The 22,515-nt window shown below is 34.9% G+C and overlaps 3 protein-coding genes and 1 long non-coding RNA gene across 4 annotated transcripts; 1 reads left to right on the top strand and 3 right to left on the bottom strand.

The window, feature by feature from the left end:
• Nucleotides 1–743: 743 nt before the first annotated feature.
• LOC139898323 (uncharacterized) lies at nucleotides 744–9,678 on the bottom strand. The gene is made up of 3 exons (XR_011776963.1): nucleotides 9,383–9,678; nucleotides 1,545–2,161; nucleotides 744–994 (listed from the first exon to the last, which is right to left on the bottom strand). It is a non-coding gene; the product is annotated as an uncharacterized lncRNA (long non-coding RNA).
• A 975-nt stretch (nucleotides 9,679–10,653) lies between these two features.
• On the top strand, nucleotides 10,654–14,146 carry LOC139898324 (shikimate O-hydroxycinnamoyltransferase-like). Its single transcript, XM_071881049.1, has 2 exons — nucleotides 10,654–11,243; nucleotides 13,081–14,146. The coding sequence occupies exons 1-2, from the start codon at nucleotides 10,836–10,838 to the stop codon at nucleotides 13,957–13,959; spliced, it is 1,287 nt and encodes a 428-aa protein (XP_071737150.1). The 5' UTR covers nucleotides 10,654–10,835; the 3' UTR covers nucleotides 13,960–14,146.
• A 4,412-nt stretch (nucleotides 14,147–18,558) lies between these two features.
• On the bottom strand, nucleotides 18,559–20,669 carry LOC139901882 (uncharacterized). Its single transcript, XM_071884552.1, has 4 exons — nucleotides 20,625–20,669; nucleotides 20,141–20,248; nucleotides 18,887–20,034; nucleotides 18,559–18,790 (listed from the first exon to the last, which is right to left on the bottom strand). The coding sequence occupies exons 1-4, from the start codon at nucleotides 20,667–20,669 to the stop codon at nucleotides 18,559–18,561; spliced, it is 1,533 nt and encodes a 510-aa protein (XP_071740653.1).
• Nucleotides 20,670–20,721: 52 nt separating this feature from the next.
• LOC139898325 (F-box protein SKIP1) lies at nucleotides 20,722–22,268 on the bottom strand. Its single transcript, XM_071881050.1, has 2 exons — nucleotides 21,827–22,268; nucleotides 20,722–21,421 (listed from the first exon to the last, which is right to left on the bottom strand). The coding sequence occupies exons 1-2, from the start codon at nucleotides 22,195–22,197 to the stop codon at nucleotides 20,848–20,850; spliced, it is 945 nt and encodes a 314-aa protein (XP_071737151.1). The 5' UTR covers nucleotides 22,198–22,268; the 3' UTR covers nucleotides 20,722–20,847.
• Between the last annotated feature and the right edge of the window lie 247 nt (nucleotides 22,269–22,515).

Genomic DNA, 22,515 nt, shown 5'->3' on the forward strand with positions numbered 1-22,515 from the left:
TGAGTGCACCATCAAAAGAGATGGATTGAAGTGAAGATAACATTCTGTCCACATCCGACACATTTGCAAATCGTGCATATGCAAATCTCTTACCATTCTTGAGTCTTTTTCAAACAAGATACACATCTCTCAAATCAACAAAGTTTTTGAAAGACCTCCATAGATTCGTCACATTCCAATCTTCCGGGAAATTGAAGAACATGAAGGAAGTCAGATGGATCCCGAATAGTCTTGTTAAACGGTCTTGAAATCTTCCATTATGTCGATCTCGATCTCTATCCATGCTCGAATTGTTGTTCCTCTCACACTCACTCTCTCTCCTCATTGTCTCTCTCACGCACTATCTATTCAAATTTGTTTTGATATTATAAAACTAAATGACCTCTGCAAGTATATAACCTTGTTTACGTACAATAGAACATGCTGAGCTATGGTCGAAAGGGTATTGATTCGTACACCGGTAAAATTATCCATACACCACCAAACGTGCATTAGAATGTTGTACTGTACAACCTAGTAAAACAGACAGTTTTGGTGGTGTATGGCTAATTATTACCGGTGTACGAATCAGCTCCCTAGTCGAAAGGGATCGATGCTGTAAAAGATTGATATGAATTTGTACAAATCATGGTATTTTTATCATATACATCTATTACATTTAACTAGAAAAATGTCGGACCGCGCGTTGCGGCGGTTGCATTTGGATGGATGTTGGTTCTTATTCGTAATACCTGAGGATGTTATACGCATAATGAATATTACGTGGTGGCTAATATAATTTGATTTCACAATAACAAAATGGCTGGGATTTTCAAGTCTTTGGTGTGCCAATGATGCATTCGGCTTTTGCCTTTTAGAGTTTAACAAATCAGTTTGCTTTTAGAAAAAAAAAAAAAAAAAAAAAAAAAGTCTTTGAAATCGTCTTCTATGCTGAGTTGGGGTGCAGAATTCTTTCAAAGTGGTCTTTTTGTAGTTCATGTTGGCAATCCTGTCCCTATAAGGAAGATGTGAATAACTATCATTAGTTTTTGAATGGTTATTTATGAGTTGTGTTAATTATTGCAGATAAAAACTAACATATCAACAAAAGATGTACAGATGAAATAAATGTTTATTCAAGTTTGTTTATAATAGTTCCTTTGATTGTGTCTGCAAAGAGGACATTCAGTTCTGGATTTATTAAGAAGACGTTAGCATGTTCGTATAGATTTTTTTTTATCTACAGTTCCAAAGTTAAATAAACACTACAATCGTCTATGAATACATATATGTTGCATAGACAACGATGTAAAACAGCATACAAATGTCAATTTAGCCTTTCGATTTGCTAACAAATAGTCTGAAGTTACTGTTTAATGTATATTACTAACTTGAATAAACTTAATTAAAACCTATTCACAAAAGTATTGTTATATAAAATATTTGGAAAAATTAGTATCGAATGCATTTTTCGTGAACTTTAGACCTATATAAATAAAGAACTATGATTCCCAACAACTAATTACAAAATTATAAACAAAATATGTAAAAGAAAGAATGCATACCATCTTGCTAAAAGGTGAAAGAGCGTTGAATAAACGGGAGCGTCTGATTAAGCGCTTGTCAGAATCAAGAAATGATTTTAAGCACAATTGAATTTCATTGCACCAAAAAACTAAACAATTAGTATCCTAGACATTTCAACACAGGATCCACTCAAGCTTATGGTTGGCTTTTTGAAATAAATATGCAATTTTCTTTACTTGAAAGTTAAACCAAAACCAAACATGATGTTGACTAATGAAACTATACCTGTAACGAATGAAGAAGAGGTCTAGGTGGACCACGCAATGCATAAGAATGCTGACACAGTGTCTGTTTCCACACCACCTTTTCATCATTACCGACACTGATCTTAAAACTGAAAACAACCATTTCTAAAGACCAAAGATCAGGCCTTTTTTTGCCATGACACAAACCCGCCCATTTCAACCCCACTTTTTTCACACTCTTGACCTTCAACGGCTTACCACCACTGCAGTTGATGGCTATTTCATCTCCATCAGAGTTGTCAGTCGCCACCATCTTAACCTTGTCTAGTGCGTATACATTTTCAACTATATTCAAAGTCTTTTCTCCACTGCCTGCTGCTATATATTATGCATTTAGCCATTGAAGATTCCTGCATATGTCAGATTCAATTAATCCTTCGTTAACAATCAAATTAAACACTCGATGGTAAGTACGAAGTAGTATTTTAAGCTAGCTTTATACATATAATAAAAACTTTTGCCATCTGAGCAGGTCCAGACAGGGACGGATCTTTGGGGTGGCAGGGGTGGGCAGTGGCCCCTCCAAAATTTTATGTTCTTAGTGTAAATTTTATATTATTTGGATTTAGAATATAAATATTTCATATAATAGCCCCTCCAAAATTTTAGAATTTCTTTTTAATATAATTGATAAGTTTTTGAAACGATTTTGGCCCTCCCACTAAAGTCGTTCAAGATCCGCCTGTCCAGTATGTAATCACGATACATTAACAGTCACTTTATAGCAGATTTTTAGCTCAAATACAACATTTTCAGCTCAAAATACAACCTTATTGGTTTTAATCATTTTCGAAAATACTTACAATCCAATGCATAAATATCCAACCCGGTAAACCTTATTTTCAGAATAAAACTTAGCCCAGAAAACCATATTTTTGGCCCATAAACTCGACCCAAGAAGTTTTCCAAAATATTATATCTACTATACATGCAGTTTAAACATCATAAGCCCATAAAAATAGTCCAAACAGCAGCCTATAAGGCTGTCCAAATTCAGCCCAGATATCAGCCTGAAATCAGCCCAAAACAGTTTCTTCAAGAGCTGATTGCAGCTGTTACAAATCAGCATACAGGAGGTCCTGTTTTATTCGTTTATGGACTGATTTTCATGAAATAAAAACTGAACTTTTAATTGAATGCATGAAACAAAACTTCTACATGAAAATAAGCACTTAAAAATCATATACATTACGTTACTTTGGTCCTTACAATATCTATTTTTCATAGTTCTTTAGAACAATGTATAAAATAAAAATCAATATATGAACTTTAAAACAACATATAACCATATAGATAACTAAAATATCTCATCAATAGTATTATCTTCTTGCATGATGAACTCTCAGTAAAAGTGTTAGCAATTTCTGTTGATTTTGCTTACTTTCTCCGAATAACGTAACAACACTATTTTCATCACTATACCCCATGAATAGATGGTGAAAAAGCTTCCAGAAATTTGTTAATGTTATAATTCAGTAGGCTTATAACTACCTTTAGTGGTTTGATTCTTGATGTTATAATTCAGTAGGCTTATAACTACCTTTAGTGATTTGATTCTTGATTAAGAATACTAATAATGAAGTGTAAGAACAAAGATGATAATGAAGAGAAAGAAAGAAACACTTTGTAAGTGTGAGAAATGGTGCAAGTTTAATGCTTGCATTCATGGTTATTTATAGCAAAAATATCACAAGTTTAGGTAATACAATAATATTACTTTTGTGTATCAATAATTGACTATCCATTTATATATATATATTTATATATTATAACACTCCCACTTGGATAGCAATTTTGTTTGTTGAAGATCAACTGTAAGTTACTGTCTCGTTAAAAACCTTGCTAAAGAAAACACAGTGGGAAAAACTTTAGCTAAGGGAAAAAGAGTGCAGCATGGAGTTGACTCCCCCTCAAGTAGACATCGCTTCGGTTGTTACATCTTTTGAACATGTCTCATGCCAATGTTATGAACGTGTGTTCTGAAAATAGCAGTTGGAAGTGCTTTCGTGAAAAGATCAGCAGAGTTTTTGCTGGATTGAACATATCTCATTTCAATCTCGTTGTCCTTAATGAGATTTTGAGTGTATGAGAAGAATCTAGGAGGTATGTGTTTGGTTCGGTCACTTTTGATATACCCTTCTTTCATCTGTGCTATGCAAGCTGCATTATCTTCATAGATAATTGTTGGACTTTTATCGCGTTCTAGTCCACAAGAATCAGTAATGATTTGTGTCATTGATCTCAACCAAAAACATTCCCGAGTAGCTTCATGTAATGCAATCACTTCGGCATGATTTGATGATGTAGCAACAAGTGTTTGTTTTTGAGAACGCCATGATATTGCAGTACCTCCATTTAGGAATACATATCCAGTTTGAGATTTAGCTTTATGTTGATCAGATAAATAACCTGCATCAGCATAACCAACCAAATCTTGTTTTGATTCGTTAGAATAAAATAATCCTAAATCAGTAGTTCCTCGAAGGTATCGAAATATGTGTTTGATCTCATTCCAATGTCTTTTGGTAGGAGCAGAGCTGAACCTTGCCAACAAATTAACTGCAAAAGAAATGTCAGGTCTTGTACAATTTGTAAGATACATAAGAGCTCCAATTGCACTAAGATATGGTACTTCTGGTCCAAGAATATCTTCATGATCTTCACATGGACGAAATGGATCAGTTTCAACATTGAGTGATCTAACAACCATAGGAGTATTTAATGGTTTTGCCTTGTCCATATTGAAACGTTTCAAAATCTTTTCAGTATATGTTGTTTGATGTACAAGTAAACCATTAGGCATATGCTCAATTTGTAAACCAAGGCAATACTTGGTTTTTCCGAGATCTTTCATTTCAAATTCTTTCTTTAGAAGTTGAATGGCTTCATAGATCTCTTTATTTGTACCTATGATGTTAAGATCATCAACATAAACAGCTATGATCACATATCCGGATGTTGTTTTCTTAATGAAAACACAAGGGCAAGTAAGGTTATTTGTATACCCTTTGCTTATCAAGTAATCACTTAATCGGTTATACCACATACGTCCCGATTGTTTTAACCCATATAAAGATCTTTGTAATTTAATCGAATACATTTCTTTGGGTTTTGCATTTGATGCTTCTGGTACCTTAAATCCTTCAGGTATCTTCATATATATATCACTATCAAGTGATCCATATAGGTAAGCAGTCACAACATCCATGAGATGCATTTCTAAATTTTTAGAAACTGCCAGGCTGATTAAGTACCTAAAAGTAATTGCATCCATAACAGGGGAATAAGTTTCTTCATAATCAATTCCCGGTCTTTGAGAAAAACCTTGAGCTACAAGTCTAGCTTTATACCTTGTAACTTCATTTTTCTCATTTCTTTTTCGGACAAAAATCCATCTGTATCCTACAGGTTTCACATCTTTAGGAGTGAGAATGATGGATCCGAAAACTTTTCTTTTATTGAGTGATTCTAATTCAACTCGTATTGCTTCTTTCCATTGAGCCCAATCATGTCTATTTTGACATTCAACCATAGATGTTGGTTCTGGATCATCATCATTATTCATGATGTCATATGCAACATTAAATGAAAATTTCTCATCAAGATTTTTCATTTCATTTCGGTTCCATAATATTTTTGAATATGCATAATTGATTGCAATTTCTGTATTGACATCATCAATCTCCTCTGCAGTAGGAGTACTGATTTGTGGTTCTTCTTGAACACTTTCTTTTACTTCATTATCAGCTGATTTTCTTTTTCGAGGATTTTTATCCTTTGAACCAATTGGTCTTCCACGTTTCTGACGTGGCAAAGATTCATGAGTGACGTTATTGCCAGCTTTTGGAATTTCAATTCGAGCCGGAGTATTTACTGCTGGTATATATGATTTTGTCACCGTTTTTGTATCTGTAAATGCATCAGGCAATTGATTTGCAAGTTCTTGTATATGCATTATCTTTTGAACTTCTGTCTCGCATTCTTTTGTGCGAGGATCAAGATACTTTAATTGAGGTTCACACCATGAAACATCATTTTCTTTATTTTTCATTTCTCCCCCTAATCTAGGGAACAATGTTTCATTAAAATGACAATCAGCAAAACGTGCTGTAAAAACGTCACCTGTCATAGGTTCAATATACCTTAATATTGAAGATGTTTCATATCCAACATATATTCCCAACCTCCTTTGAGGACCCATTTTTGTACGTTGTGGTGTCGCAATTGGAACATACACTGCACAACCAAATGTTCTAAGATGGGAAATATTTGGCTCTTGACCAAAAGCAAATTGTAGGGGGGAATATTTATGACTTGCACTTGGTCTGATGCGAATCAATGCAGCAGCATGTAAAATTGCATGACCCCATATAGATACAGGGAGTTTTGTTCTCATTATCAATGGTCTAGCGATTAATTGTAAACGTTTAATCAATGACTCGGCTAAACCATTTTGTGTATGCACATGAGCAACAGAATGTTCAACAACAATTCCTATAGACATGCAATAGTCATTAAATGCTTGAGATGTAAATTCACCAGCATTATCAAGTCTCACCCTTTTAATGGTGTAATCAGGAAAATGAGCTCTCAATTTAATAATTTGGGCAAGAAATTTTGCAAATGCCACATTACGGCTTGATAACAGACAAACATGAGACCATCTGCTAGATGCGTCTATTAGAACCATGAAATATCTAAATGGTCCACATGGTGGATGAATTGGTCTACATATATCACCTTGAATTCTTTCAAGAAACATTGGTGATTCTTTCTCAACCTTAAGTGGTGAGGGTCTAGTTATCAATTTTCTAAGAGAGCAAGATGTACATGGAACCATTGTATCATGATGGATTTTTCTATCCTTTAGTGGATGTCCATGAGTACATTCAATAATCCTTTTCATCATTGTTGATCCTGGATGGCCTAATCTGTTATGCCATAAACTGAATATACCAGGATCAATATATTTTTCGTTAACTACCATATGTATTTCTGGTACATTTATATGTGTATAATGTAATCCAGAACTAAGTCTTGGCAGTTTTTCAACCACATGACTCTTGTCAGTGATACTTAAATATTTCTCATTTTCTGTTGTCACTGACTGATAATCATACCCGTTAAGGTATATGTCGGAGAAACTCAATAAATTTCTGCTTGACTTGGGAGAAAATAAGGCATCATTTATTAAAAATTTTGTACCATTTGGTAGTATGAAATTTGCCTTTCCTATCCCTTTTATCAAGTTAGCAGGTCCTGATATTGTATGTATAGTTCCTTCCGTTGGTTTTAGATCAATAAAATATTTCTCGGATTTAAGTATAGTGTGTGTAGTTCCACTGTCTGCTATACAAAGATCTCCACCACTTGATTGATGTTGTATTCCAGCAAAATTCATATTGAACTTCATATATAAGAAATAAATAGTGAGTACATTAATATTACACAATATTTTACATGCAAATAGATAGTACTGAAACATTTAGCAAACATAATGACAAAGACAGACGATATTAAATCGTTTATTTTTTGAAAAACACACAACTTAAACATTCAAGAAATCTTCATATAAATCAGATGGTTTCTCAGTGACTGTTAGATCGACGTTATCCACAAAGTTTACTTCCTTTTCTTTATCTTTCAGCGAATCCTGATACATCTTAACAAGATGTTTAGATGTTCGGCAAGTATTAGCCCAGTGGCCCATTCTACCACATCTGTAGCAAGATTCTTCAGAATTTTTAGAAGAATTTTCTTCAACATCTTGTTTAGTAGGCTTGTTTTGTGGTTGATATTTATATTTTCGTGGATTATTATTTCTTTGACCACCACGGCCACGACCACGACCACGTCCTCGCCCATTACCATTACCATAAGGATGGTTTCTACCATAGTTATGGCTTTTGGCATGATGATGGTGATGGTTATTATAACCACGACCTTGCCCGCGTCCTTGTCCCTGTTTATAATTATTTGCAGTATTTGCTTCAGGGATTGCAAGTGTACCAGTAGGACGGGATTGTTGATTTTTCATTAATAGCTCATCATTTTGCTCTGCAACTAAGAGATATGAATTAAGTTCAGGATATGTTTTGAACTTTAGCATTCTCAAATTTCTTTGCACTGTGATGTTTGCAGCATTCATTGTGGAGAAAGTTTTCTCCATCATGTCTGCATCACTTATTTCATGTCCACAGAATTTAAGTTGTGAACATGTATTATACAGAGCTGAGCTATATTCATTTACTTTCTTAAAGTCTTGGAACCTTAATGTTCTCCATTGTTCCATAGCAGCTGGAAGTAAAATTTCTCTTTGATTATTGAATCTGCTTTTGAGACCTTCCCATAAAACATGGGGATCTTCTACAGTCACATAATTATTTTGTAAGCATTCATTAATATGTTGATGAATAAAGCAACATACCGTTGCTTGTTCTTTTTCAGAACAAGTGTTGTTTTCATTTATGGCTTCAAGAATGCCCATTGATTTAAGATGCATTTTTATTTTTATAACCCATGGCATGTAGTTGTTTTCAGTTGATTCTAAAGGAGTAAATTTAAGCTTTTCCAGATTCGACATTTTCTATTAAAACAAACAACATGATAAATTATAGTCACTTTATATTCATAAGTATATAAACATTAAACATAAATTTAATATAACATAAATGATAAGTAGGTGACCGTGTCGACCATATGTAAGCAATCATTAATAAATGTTATATAACATAAATATAAATATTAGTAAACATAAATGATAATTAGGCGACAGTGTCGGCCATATAAATGTTAGATAATTGAAATATAAATGTTAGTAACATAAATGATAATTAGACGACAGTGTCGACCATATATTATTCAGGTGGTATAACCGACCATATATCATTTAGGTGGCAGAGCCAACCATAATTAGTATTAAGATTATCGTGCTGATAACGTGTTATAATTCAGTAGGCTTATAACTACCTTTAGTGGTTTGATTCTTGATGTTATAATTCAGTAGGCTTATAACTACCTTTAGTGATTTGATTCTTGATTAAGAATACTAATAATGAAGTGTAAGAACAAAGATGATAATGGAGAGAAAGAAAGAAACACTTTGTAAGTGTGAGAAATGGTGCAAGTTTAATGCTTGCATTCATGGCTATTTATAGCAAAAATATCACAAGTTTAGGTAATACAATAATATTACTTTTGTGTATCAATAATTGACTATCCATTTATATATATTATATATATATTTATATATTATAACAGTTAAATCTTTTTTAGGAGGCATTATAATACGTACTTATGACCACAGTAAAGCCAAAATACAAACAAAAACCAACTCCACACAAACAAAAAGCAACACAAAAACAAATATCAGATCGAAAAACCTAAGAAATTCTAAAGTCCAAACTTACCTAAAAATCCTAAGCAGATAGATAATCAAAGGGTCAAAAGGAATGCACAATGTACTATGTACAGCTATTTTCAAATGTTAGCTTTGAAATTTTATAACTTTTTCATTCTTTCGTGGTGTTATATTAATATTAAATATTACCAATATTATCCTGGTGCTATACCTTTGTTGGCTTATCCTTATACCGCTAAAGATTTGATGAAGTCGTATCATGGCTGCGTCATTCAGTTGACCCACATTGAAAGTGAAGATTACCTGCAATTCTGAAACTCGACTAAAATATAATTCAGGATTTGAAAGTCGACTAAATCGAGACACACATTGTTGAACTGCATTAACTGATGAACACCAACAAAAAAGACTCAGGAACAATATTCGGAAATATCATAATGAAGAACAACAACAAACATAGCAAAATCCATTAGCAATTTGTAAAAGTCACTTGAGAAGTATATCCGTTGTCGAACAGACCGGTTACCGGAAATCAAAACCCCTAAAGTTAGATGATAATCGCACAGACAAAAAGCCACAAAATCCAAAACCCTATGGTTAAATCTAAATCGTTGCAGGCAAAAAAAAAAAAAAAAACCATCGGGGCATCGGATCACATATTATCAAAGGCTCGCCATCTTCATATAAAAACAAATATTAACATACTGCAATGGGTAAGATCCAATAGTAATAGCAACCACAAAACGCTTAACCCTAATGAAGAAAAGACACCAATTGCAAATTTCAACTTCAACTGGAACTCTATAAATAACCTGAAAGTAACAAATTTTAAACTGGATTATAACTATTTGTATATACACATTGATTTTACTTAGCATCTAGGAGGTGTTAACATTTATGATTAATCAAACATCAAAAATCAAAAGTAAAAGTATCGAATATACACATAGAGCCATAGATTTTTGTTAATAAATTGATCTATTCAATCAACATAAGAATAAGAATTCCTCTCATTCGAAATTCTCATATTAAAAAACAATGATATCAAATTTTCGTTAACAAAAACTCGTAACACTTAGTAGGCATATCATCGAACAGTTGATATGCATTATCTGTCATTCATAATGTTGTCTTCAGTTGCAACATAAACAAACACAGAAACGGAAAACAATGAAAAATGAAATCAATAATAAAGCTAACCTGGGAGCATAATCCGGCCAAGAAAAGCAGTGTAGCCACAAATTCACGCAATTGATATAAAATCGAATTTAAATTTGATGCTGAAAACTCACATTTTATTCTTTCTAGATATTCATATGAATATGATTCGATTTTTGAGTTAATTGGCTTGAATCTTAATAATTTTACGTCCTAATCGCAATTTATTGTAGTTCACCCCACAAGATGAGCAACGTCAACAGTTATTAACCTATTTATTTATGTTTTTTAATACGTTTAACTATAAATCCAACAAGCCTCACACATTGTCTATTCTAATATGTGATTCTTCATCACACAACCTTTTGCCATACTTAGACACACTTTCAATATCCAACAAAATCTTCAATTTTTGTTTACCTTTGTTAAACATAAAAACAAACCCACTATAAAAATCATTATTTTTATATAAAAGATCGTTGGAAAAATTTCAAAAAGTTTAAAAAATGAAGCTAGCAATGAAGGAATCAGTTATAGTAAAACCATCCAAAACGACACCATGTCAGAAAATATGGACCTCAAATCTTGATTTAGTGGTGGGTCGGATCCATATACTAACCGTTTACTTTTACAAACCAAATGGGTCTTCAAATTTCTTTGATTCCATGGTTTTAAAAAAGGCTCTCACCGACGTTTTAGTTTCTTTTTTTCCGATGGCCGGACGGTTGAGTAAGGAAGGTGATGGCAGAGTTGTAATTAATTGTAACGGTGAGGGTGTTTTGTTCGTGGAAGCTGAAGCTGATTATTGCATTGATGATTTCGGTGAGATTACTCCGTCACCGGAGTTACGGAAGTTGGTGCCGACTGTGGACTATTCGGGTGATGTGTCTTCTTATCCGTTATTTATTACACAGGTATACGTCGGTTAAGTAGCTTTATTTAATTTGTAAATACAGCCCCTGTGAAGTTTTATTTTTTTAGCACTTTTAGCACTATACAGGTCACATATATCGCAACTATTAACTATTATATTATATCTATATATCTAAATGATATAGTTCAGGTTGATAGTGATTAAGGGTATTTTCGACTTTTCACTCTTTTTTATTACTATTTACATTTCATTTCACCAACAAAGACCCTCAGACTTTTTCAAAAAATTTAAATCGACCCCCCAAACAGGGGGTAAAGTGTCAAATGATCAATTTCATAAAAAAATCTTAAATAAACTCCCCCAAAATCTTCAACGGGTCATATCTTCTCGCTCGCACCGAGTTAAATTTTTCCGACACCATTGTCAAACTCGAAATAATTTTAGGAACTCAATGTTACTAACTATACGCAAAACGGACGCTTTTTAAAAAACGCTAAATATTTGAGGTACTTTTCATATAGGTTGATTTTGCGTTAAATTTTTAAAAGTCGACAATTTCATAGCGAAACGCGGAGATGTACACATATTGTTAATTGAACATAACATTTAAATCTTTCACGAGCTATACATTTTAGTTCGACTCGAGTTGCGCTTCACCGACATCATCGTTAGCCACGAAATAATTTTACAAACTAAACGCAATAAAATACATTAAAAACCGAACCTCCGGCGCGAAGCGAGGATTCGAAACCTAGTTTGAGCTAAATTACCTCGTTAAAATTTGAAAAGTTATCACACCTAGCAAACGAAGTATTATGTAAAAAGATTACATTAAATTTATTAGAATTTTTTACTTACGTTATATGATATCACTTGTTATTAGTGAGGTAAATTTGAAATTATAATTACGAGGGAAGGTTTAGGTATGCATTGTTACTATGATAGTAATAGTAGTAACAACATTTCTATTTATTTATTTATTTATTTTTAATTTATACGATAGTGAAATATTCATTTGAATTCATAAATTTGTTTGAAATCTTACACTTACATGTGATTGTCAGGACATGTGATTGTTCCAAATTTTTTATTCTAACCAATCACATGTGATTATTCCGCGTTTTTGATCATAACCATTAATTATATTGATTCAAGGGCTGTGATTTATATCCCGGTTTTCAAGCAAAATTAAATATGAAAGAATATTGAATATATCCCTTATACGATAACTAGTTTTCTGATAAAAAGAGTTACGTTGAATCTGTTAGGTCACTCCATATCGTAACTAAACTATTCATCCTCTTAACCTTCCACATCAGCGCCACATCAACACCAATATCCTATAACTAACTCATAACTAAACACTCCCTTTCATGGCTAAAACAATATACTCCTCTTAATATACAACGTACAAGCAATAAAACATCAAGTCCAACAATAAAAAGCACTGGGTAATGAGCGGGTAATGGGCAGGTAACTAACCATAGGGGGTGTTCTTAGAATTTTATACTTTCGTTATATGATTCTTTTTTATTACTAGTAAATTTTAAAGGCAACTCACACAATCACACCTGAATTTATTCACGAATATACACAGTTATAATCTATTTTTCAAAACCCTTTAAAAATATTTAATACACGATTGATTTAACTTTTTTGTCACAAATAATGCTTGTAAATTTTACAAGTATGTGAAGCGTATATCTGTACGTGGTACAAGTATGCAGAGAGTGCTTAACAAATCAACATGATCCTGTTTATTGGCACATGATAGTGTGTTCTTAATGTACTTGGGATATTTTCATGTAGTATTAATTTGTATACTTTAGCACAAATGTATATAAGTAGAACGTATTGCCAATTTGTTTTGGTTTTAGGTTACACGGTTCAAATGTGGCGGAGTTTCGTTAGGCTGTGCACTACACCATACATTATCAGATGGACTTTCAGCCCTTCACTTCCTCAACACATGGTCCGATATAGCTCGAGGCCTATCGGTTGCAATCCCACCGTCAATTGACCGCTTGCTTCTTCCAGCTCGTGATCCACCAACTCCTTCGTTTGACCATGTCGAATACCATCCACCACCGTCGCTAATCACTCCGTCTCAACCTAAAAAAGGCGCGTCAACCTCAATATTACGACTCACGTTCGATCAAATCAACAATCTTAAATTAAAGGGTAAAGGCGACGGGAGCGTGTTCCATAGTACGTACGAGATCTTAGCCGCTCATCTATGGCGATGTGCGTGCAAAGCTCGTGGACTACCAAACGATCAACCAACGAAATTGTATGTGGCAACGGATGGACGGTCAAGATTAATCCCGCCACTTCCTCCGGGTTACCTTGGGAATGTAGTTTTTACCGCCACTCCGGTTGCTAAATCGGGTGATTTCGAATTTGAATCGTTGGCGGATACTGCAAGGAAAATTCATAATGAGTTGGGTAAAATGAATGACGTGTATCTTAGGTCAGCAATCGATTATTTAGAGACGGTAGATGATATTTCGTCCCTTGTTAGAGGGCCGAAATACTTTGCGAGTCCTAATCTGAATGTAAACAGTTGGACTCGATTACCGATATATGAATCTGACTTCGGTTGGGGTCGACCAATTTTTATGGGGCCCGCGAGTATACTTTACGAGGGTACGATTTACATCATACCGAGCCCTAGTGGTGATCGAAGCGTGTCGTTGGCTGTGTGTTTGGACCCTGATCATATGGCTTTGTTTGAAGAATGCCTGTACGGTTTTTAGTGATGCATAAACGATATGAGAATGTTAATAAATGTAATATATGAAATCTTATTTTTGTTTTCCGTTTACCTATTTTGTAATTTGTGTTTCAAAAATTCAATGATATGTATTTATGTCGTTATACATATAACTTCTGTCAATTACTCGGATTGTACAACTCTTGGCTATGAACACTCCCAAATAAAAAGGGTTGCTTACAATGTCAATTGCATTGATATTTGATATTGATATTGATATTGATATTAATTAGAAGATGTTGATATATGAAGTATGACTAGACCCTACGATTTAACTTTTTTATTATTATTTTTTTTATTATTTTTTATTTTTACATTGATGAAAAGTACATAAATTAAGTGCATTATTTGATAATTTTATCAAAATGCTCATTTGGACAGTTTTACTTGAATTAGAATAAAGAAAATAAATGACTTGTCCATATTTTTAACTTTCTTTATAACCATGACAGAAGTATTTAACTTACATTAACCTAACTTTATTATGGAGTAGTATATAAGTGATAAGTGATTTTGGGAGGTGTTTATTTTGGGAAGGGGAAGGAATTCTAGTTCATTGGATAAATATTACAGTAACATTTTAGGTGACAAAAATCAAAATCACGTTAAGTTAATATTGTTCATTATGAATTAACATTTTGAGTGCTTAATATTAAAAAATTCTTATAAAGTTAAAATTCATTAAAATGAATATTAAAAAAATAACTTGATAGGTCAACTTACTAGATATCTTAAAAAATACGACCCTCCTCTTTTAGCAAAAAACAAGTGGAAGACGAGATTGTTAAACTTTGGGAGGGGAAATGGAGGGTTGTATCTTCCGTTTCACCTTCTCCAAATGAGCACTTCCCTGATATCTCCGTGTGTATGTATATAACCATATTTAACACTATGAGTTATTTAGTTGTAAATTCAAAGATATGTTTTTTTCCAACTGTTACCTTACCCATTTTAACATGTACTCAAATTTATCCAATTTTTATATGAATGATGAATTATAAGTATTGGAAGGTTAACTTCTTTGATAAGAGTGAAAGCATACAAAGAGTTGTACAAAGATTACAATGGCCAAGCCCTATATTCATTTTTAAAAATAATTTGAGCCAAGTAAAAAACCAAGTATTCATTAAAAATAAGTACATAGTAAGCATAAGTTAAAGCTTAAACTCCAATAGGCATCAACAATCATCAGCAACAATAACAACAACAACATACCCAATCCCACATGCATGGGGTATGGGGGAGGTGAGACGTAGACAATCCTACCTCTATCTTTGAATAAAGAGAGGTCATTTCTCTACCCTGAGTGAAACACTCCAAGAATCGAGAAAGTCCTCCCTCTCTCTATCCGACGGATAAAGAGATTGCTTCCAAGAGGACCTCCGGCCAAAAGAAGAAGAAAGAAAAAAAAAAATGCAAGGAAAAAAAAAAACTATAAAAGTGAGTAAAAGAAAAATAAGCAATTAAATCAAAAGAGACTCCATGAAAATGGTAGTATCAAATTTTCATGGGTTTGAAAGCATGCCTGGAGTTCAATTTAGGCTATAAACGACAGTCAAGTCGCCAATAAATCGACGCTTACTGTTGACTCGCTTAATAGAGCATATATATATATATATATATATATATATATATATATATATATATATATATATATATATATATATATATATATATATATATATATATATATATATATATATATATATATATTGGTAGGATCAAGAGGGAAGTAACCATTCGGGGGGAAGCAAAAACTTTTTTTTTCGTTTTTTGAAAAAACTTTGTTCACGAACATTATAGATGAGATGAAAATATGAACATTTAGTAGAGACACTTTGTGATAAATGTTTTTATTTTGGCGGGAAAACGCTCGAAGAAGTAATATATAACAATTATCGTGTTTTTCGAGCGTATTTTGAGGTTTTAGCTATTGGGGTTTAGATATTAGGATTTATAGGGTTTAGATATTAGGGTTTAGAAATTTAGGGTTTAGGGTTTAGATTTAGGGTTTAGATTTAGGATTTAGATTGAGTTTTTAACACGAACGGTTTAGAGTTTAGGGTTTAGGGTTTAGGGTTTGGTGTTTTGGGTTTATGGAATAAACCCAAAACACCAAACGCTTAACCCTAAACCCTAAACTCTAAATCGGGCTAAATTTTACTTCACAAAACATGAAAAAAAAAGTTCATATTCTTCACGAACAATATTATCTTGAATGTTATTTTTGTCGATCGTTTTCCCGCCTAAATAATAACATTCATCACGAAGTGTCTCTTCTAAATGTTCATATTTTTGTGTAATCTTGATGCCGGAATTTTTTTTCAAAAAAACGAAAAAAAAAAAAATTTCCTTCCCCCCGCTTCTCCCCGATTGGTTACTTCCCCATTGATCCTGCCCCCCTATATATATATATATATATATATATATATATATATATATATATATATATATATATATATATATATATATATAACGTACCTTAGAGTCGATGCGGACCTCAATTCATATCAATAAATGCTGCACTAAAAGAACAATAAACAAATATGACCACAAACAAACAATCATACAAAACTCTATACCTAAGCCTACATACAAGCATCCATATACACATACCTACCTACATACATACATACATACATACATACATACATACATACATACAAACATACATACATACATACATGCCTAAATTCATACCCAGACATACATGGACATACCTAGGTGCACACATACGCACATACACGCATACACGCATACACACAAACAAACCTACATACCTACCTACCTACATACATACACACCTACATATATACATACATACAATCGTCATACATACACACAAACGAACATACATACATACGAACATACCTACATACGCATACATACCTAGGCCTACATGCATACATACCGAAACATGCATAAACAACAATAGACATACATAAAGCAAACATATAAACCCACATTCTAACAAACATAAACATGCATACACCAACAAGCATGTAAACGTACCCATACATCCATACATACACATACATATATGCACACACATACATACCCATACCAAGACGAGGTCCGGGTAAGAAGCAAAGCGCGAAAAAGCATAGAACACACTTCATGAAGATACAACAACAGCAACACCAAACCAAATCCCATATGAGTGGGGAATAAGTCTTCCTGAAGGTACATACCAGATAAAACACAAAACATATACCTACATATACACATACCTACCTGAAAAAAAAAAAAAAAAAAAAAAAAAAAAACCTACTCGTCTATTCTAATTCTAGTCCTCCATGCATTCCTATCAGAAGTCATGTCCTCGGTCAATAGAAGATCCTTTAGGTCGAGCTTTATTCTATCCTCCCACCTACGAGTAGGTCTACCCCTTCTCCTTACGCCATCAACTGTAAGTGCCTCGACCCTCCTAACAGGGGCGGTAAGAGGTCGCCTCCTCACATGTCCAAACCATCGAAGTCGTTCTTCTCTTAGCTTGTCGATGATGCTTCTAACTTTCAGGTTCTCTCTAAAAACAGTATTTGGGATCATATCCCACAAGGTTTTACCGCATGTCCACCTAAGCATCCTCATCTCTGCCACCTCCATCCTTCTCTCTTGCGCCTTCGTCATTGGCCAACACTCTGATCCGTATAACATGGCAGGTCTAACTGCCACCTTAAAGAATTTCCCTTTCAGCTTAAGGGGGATCTTCTTGTCGCATAAGACTCCAGTCGCCGCTCTCCACTTCACCCACCCTACTTTAATACGGCGCAACACGTCTTCATCTATCCTCCCGGATTTGTGGAGCACCGAGCCTAGGTATCTAAAAGACGTTTGTGGGTGCAAGATCTGGTCTCCAATGCAGATGTTCACTCCATCACGTTGGTCATCATCCTTCCTATCGAAATCGCATCTAAGATATTCCGTCTTTTGTCTACTAATATGTAGACTATTACTTTCTAAGGCTACCCTCCATTGCTCCAGTCTTCTATTAAGCTCCTCCTTAGATTCGAAAACAAGCACAATATCATCGGCAAAAATCAAGCACCAGGGGATACACTCTTGTATCCCTCGCGAAAGTTCGTCTAGGATCAAGGCGAAAAGGAAAGGGCTAAGGGCTGATCCCTGATGCAGGCCTACTTCTATTGGGAAAACTTCGGTATTTCCCACCGGCGTTCGAACGCAAGATTTCGCCCCTTCGTACATATCCCTAATAACACTAATATATTTACACGGGATATTTCTACCATTAAGGGTCTTCCAAATCAAGTTTCGTGGAACACAATCGTAGGCCTTTTCTAAGTCTAAGAAAATCATCTCTTAGTTCTTTTGCTTTTCTCTATACTTTTTCATAAGGTTCCTAATAATATGTATTGCCTCTATCGAGGAGCGCCCTGGCATGAAACCAAATTGGTTCTCTGAAACATTAATTACGCGTCGAAGTCTAGTCTCAATCACTCTCTCCCAGAGCTTCATAGTATGACTAAGTAATTTTATGCCTCTATAGTTACTGCAAATTTGGGCATCCCCCTTGTTCTTACATATGGGAATAGTCTCGCTCAGTCTCCATTCCATAGGCATTTTAGCGCTTTGAAACGTCATGCTGAAAAGGCAAGTCAACGGTCAACCACCTAACACCATCGTCGCCAAGGCACCGCCATGCCTCAATGGGGATCTGGTCCGGTCCCACAGCTTTGTTTCTCCCCATCTTTCGTAGTGCCGATCGTACTTCCTCTTGGTTGATCCTCCCACAGTCCATGTTGTTCTGGGGTTGTTCTATATCAGAGTCTTGTAGATCTTCATGATGCTCGGGTCTTCCCCCAATGAAAAGAGATGAGAAGTATCCTTCCCATCTTTTCCTAATTTCGTCTTCCTTTACTAAAGTTTGACCAGATTCATTTTTGATAAACTTGATGTTATCTAGATCCCTGCGCCTTCTCTCCCAAGCCTTGGCTATCCTGTAAATATCATTTGCTCCCTCTTTGGAGTCTAGTCTCCTATACAAAACTTCATATGCCTTATCTTTTGCACGGGCTACAGCCTTCTTAGCTTCTCTTTTGGCTTCTTTATATCCCTCTTCAGCCCTAGTTCTATCCATCGGATCTCCTTCCCGGCAAGTGATGAGCTCCCTAAACCTTTGTTGCTTGAGCGCGACTTTGCTTTGAACCTCGTCACTAAGCCACCAAGATTCACGATCAGACCTATGTCCTCTCGATGTTCCTACAGACACACCTAAGACTTCCTTGGCTACCTCTCTAATGGTGGACGCCAGACAATTCCACATATGATTTGCGTCCTCATGAGATACCAATTCCACTCCTGCATCAACTCTTTCTAGCACTAAAGTTTTAAAAGTCTCTGCCTTTTCTCCGTTCAACTTCTTCCACCGGATTTTAGGTTGGGGGGACCTCACTCTCTTGGTAACCCGTCTCTGGAGAACCAAATCCATGGCCAACAATCTGTGCTGGGAGGAGCATGTCAAGTCAGTCAGGACCTTACAGTCACCACAATTCCTAAGATCCCCTTTACGGATTAACAAATAGTCAATCTGAGTACTATGACCCCCGCTATGGAAAGTTGCTAACTGAGCATTTGTCTTCTTGAAAAACGAATTCGCAACAATCAAATCGTGAGCAACGGCAAATTCAAGAATAGAGAGCCCTTCCTCATTTCTTACTCCATACCCAAAGCCCCCATGGACTCCCGCATATCCCTCAACATCTGTTCCTATATGCCCGTTAAGGTCTCCACCAATAATTAATCGATGGTCCATGGGGCACATCCTCACAACCTCGTCTAACGATTCCAAGAAGTGTCTCTTTTCAGCTTCTCCAAGGCCCGCAAACGGGGCGTAAGCGCTAATGACAGTGTGGGTCACCTCCTGAATCACTAGCCTAACCGACATAATCCTATCGCTCCGCCTACACACATCCACAACATTCTCGTAATACGGTGGGCCTATAATGATTCCTACCCCATTTCTAGCTACCCGCGATCCCGAGAACCACAACTTGTAGTCATTGGTCTTAACCGCCCCCCCGACCTTTCCATCTAGTCTCTTGGACACACAAAATGTCCACTTTACGTTTACGTAAAGTCTCAACTAGTTCGTACCGTTTACCGGTTAAAGTACCCACATTCCAACTACCCACTCTAATCCTTACCGGCTTCGCTAACCTGTTGCCGTTCCTAGGCCCTGTAAGCCTACCCTCCCCTGAGCTAGAAGGACATGACCTCAAGTAATCATGAGAACGCCTAGTGTCTATCTTAACCTATAACGCGCGATCGAAAGACAAAAACAAAAAAATAAACACTTGTAGTATAATAACAGTAGCAACAAGGATATATCTAATAGATAATTAATATACAGCTTAATGTTACGAAAAATTAAACAATACCTATAAAATGTAAATAAGTACGGAGTAAATCAATTTATACAAGAAAGCAGCAAGGATATATCAAATAAAAAATTAAATGTAATATACAGCTTAGCTTAAGGAATTAGATTAAAACAATACCTAATAATTACCAAGTAAATAAGTACCGAGTAAAATACAGTTAAACTAAGTAAAATAGACCAAGGTGATAAAAGCTACAAGAATGAGCAAAACAGCAAAGATATCATGAATTATGTAAAGGTAGAGATACAACAAACAAAAGAGGGCAGAAATTATGCAAACCGTCAACAATCATCATGACATAATGATATAGTTATATAATTATAATTACATAAACATAATGAAGATGTTTTTAACACAACATATAATATATTACAACACCATTACAAAAAAATAAGATGCACAAATAATCTAAGAGAGAGTTTGAAACACCAAAATATAAGCAGGGAAGTCCATCACTTTTCCTTGCCAAATCAAATACGAAAAGCATCCGTTTGAAATCGTTCATCATACAGCCTCCAATGGCCATATCTCTCAGTATGAAAAACCGATCTAGGAATATAGAAATTAGGCTTCTTAAGATTCTTCATATTGGTCAAATTCGCCGTATAATTTGCAATATCCCGGCTAGTTACATTCACACAGCCCGATAGATCCAAGTACTCAAGGTTTTTACACCCTTCAGTAATCAAACCAAGGCCTCGCGCAGTTAACTTAGAAAATCGAAGTTCAAGGTGAAGCAGTTGAGGCATTAAGCTTCCAATTGCAGCAGCTTCCGAGTCCCCATCTTGGGGACAAGCGTTTAGATAGCTCGTTGGTACAATTCCTATGTGCTGTGAAGGGTCTAACCAGTTCATTAGGTTACGTTTTAACACTAAAATGTTTGTGCATTTTCTTCCTAACATAACTATAGATTCATGCGAAATTTCGTAACAATAGCTTATGTCGAGTTCTGTAAGTTTGGGGCACCCAGATGCTAACTTCACCATTGATTCATCGGTAACATTTGGACAACTCTTGATCGATAATACTTTAAGGTTAGGACACCTGTCAAGTTGACAATTAAGTAATAGGTTCACCATGCACCACTCCAATCAGCTTGCAAATCAGATTTTCGCCTCGAGATTAGCCGGCTAGCAAAACGAGCCGGAAACTCGAGCCGAAAGTGAATCCAAAAAATAATAATTTAGGTTACACTACACATTAAAAGTTAAATATAGACGAAATGAAATTTTAAAGGTTGCATCTATAATTTTCAGGAAATAAAATATTTGCCTTTCAGATATAAATTCATCAAGTTAGGTTACATACTAATTAATTATTATTATTATTATTATCCTGAAAATATTGCTAAAATGAGAGCGGATCTTTGACTTTAATAATTGAGTCAAACAATGTGCCCTAAATTTCAGTAAGGAATGATGAAATTAGGATTAATAAAAGCGTATATACCTTTCAGCAACAAGTGAAATTGCGCGATCGGAGCAATGTCTAACCCTAATTTCAGCAAGAGCACCATCGCTCCAATTGACAACTGATCGAATCATATTATCAATTCTCCTTTCAAATTCAGGATTCCACCAACGAACAGATGCAGATTGACGCGATTCAAAAGAAGATTCGAGATCAAAAACAGAATGAAGACAAGGATCCTTTGAAACCTGAAACCATGATTTGCAAACAAACATGGTTGATCTCCATCGATCTTCGAAATCGAGACGGTTGAGGATGTTGAGAAGAATCTCTTGAGTTAAATCTGCCCATCCGGAATAAAGTTCCGACTCGCCGGATTGTTGTTCACGGTGGTTGTTGGTGGCGGCCATCGGTAGTTGAATATGATGGTTTTCAGTTATCTGTTTTTGTATTTTTCTTATTTATTTTGTGTTAATATAAATTGTAGAAAATCGCGGGTTCAACGAATTGTATGCTTATTATCCAGACACGTGTCAGTATTTATATGTAAATATCTTTCGATTTTTAGTTACCGGTTACAAATAATTGAATCCAACAAACTCCGTTAAATATGAGATTTTGTTCATTATTTTTGGATTTCCATCTACTATCTTTAACACAGATAAGGAAGTTTGTATCATTGAATAACTGCCACATTAAGTTCAAGATCTAACCCAGCTCGTCGATAA

This window comes from Rutidosis leptorrhynchoides, chromosome 3 (assembly GCF_046630445.1).
Source record: "Rutidosis leptorrhynchoides isolate AG116_Rl617_1_P2 chromosome 3, CSIRO_AGI_Rlap_v1, whole genome shotgun sequence".
NCBI lineage: Eukaryota > Viridiplantae > Streptophyta > Magnoliopsida > Asterales > Asteraceae > Rutidosis > Rutidosis leptorrhynchoides.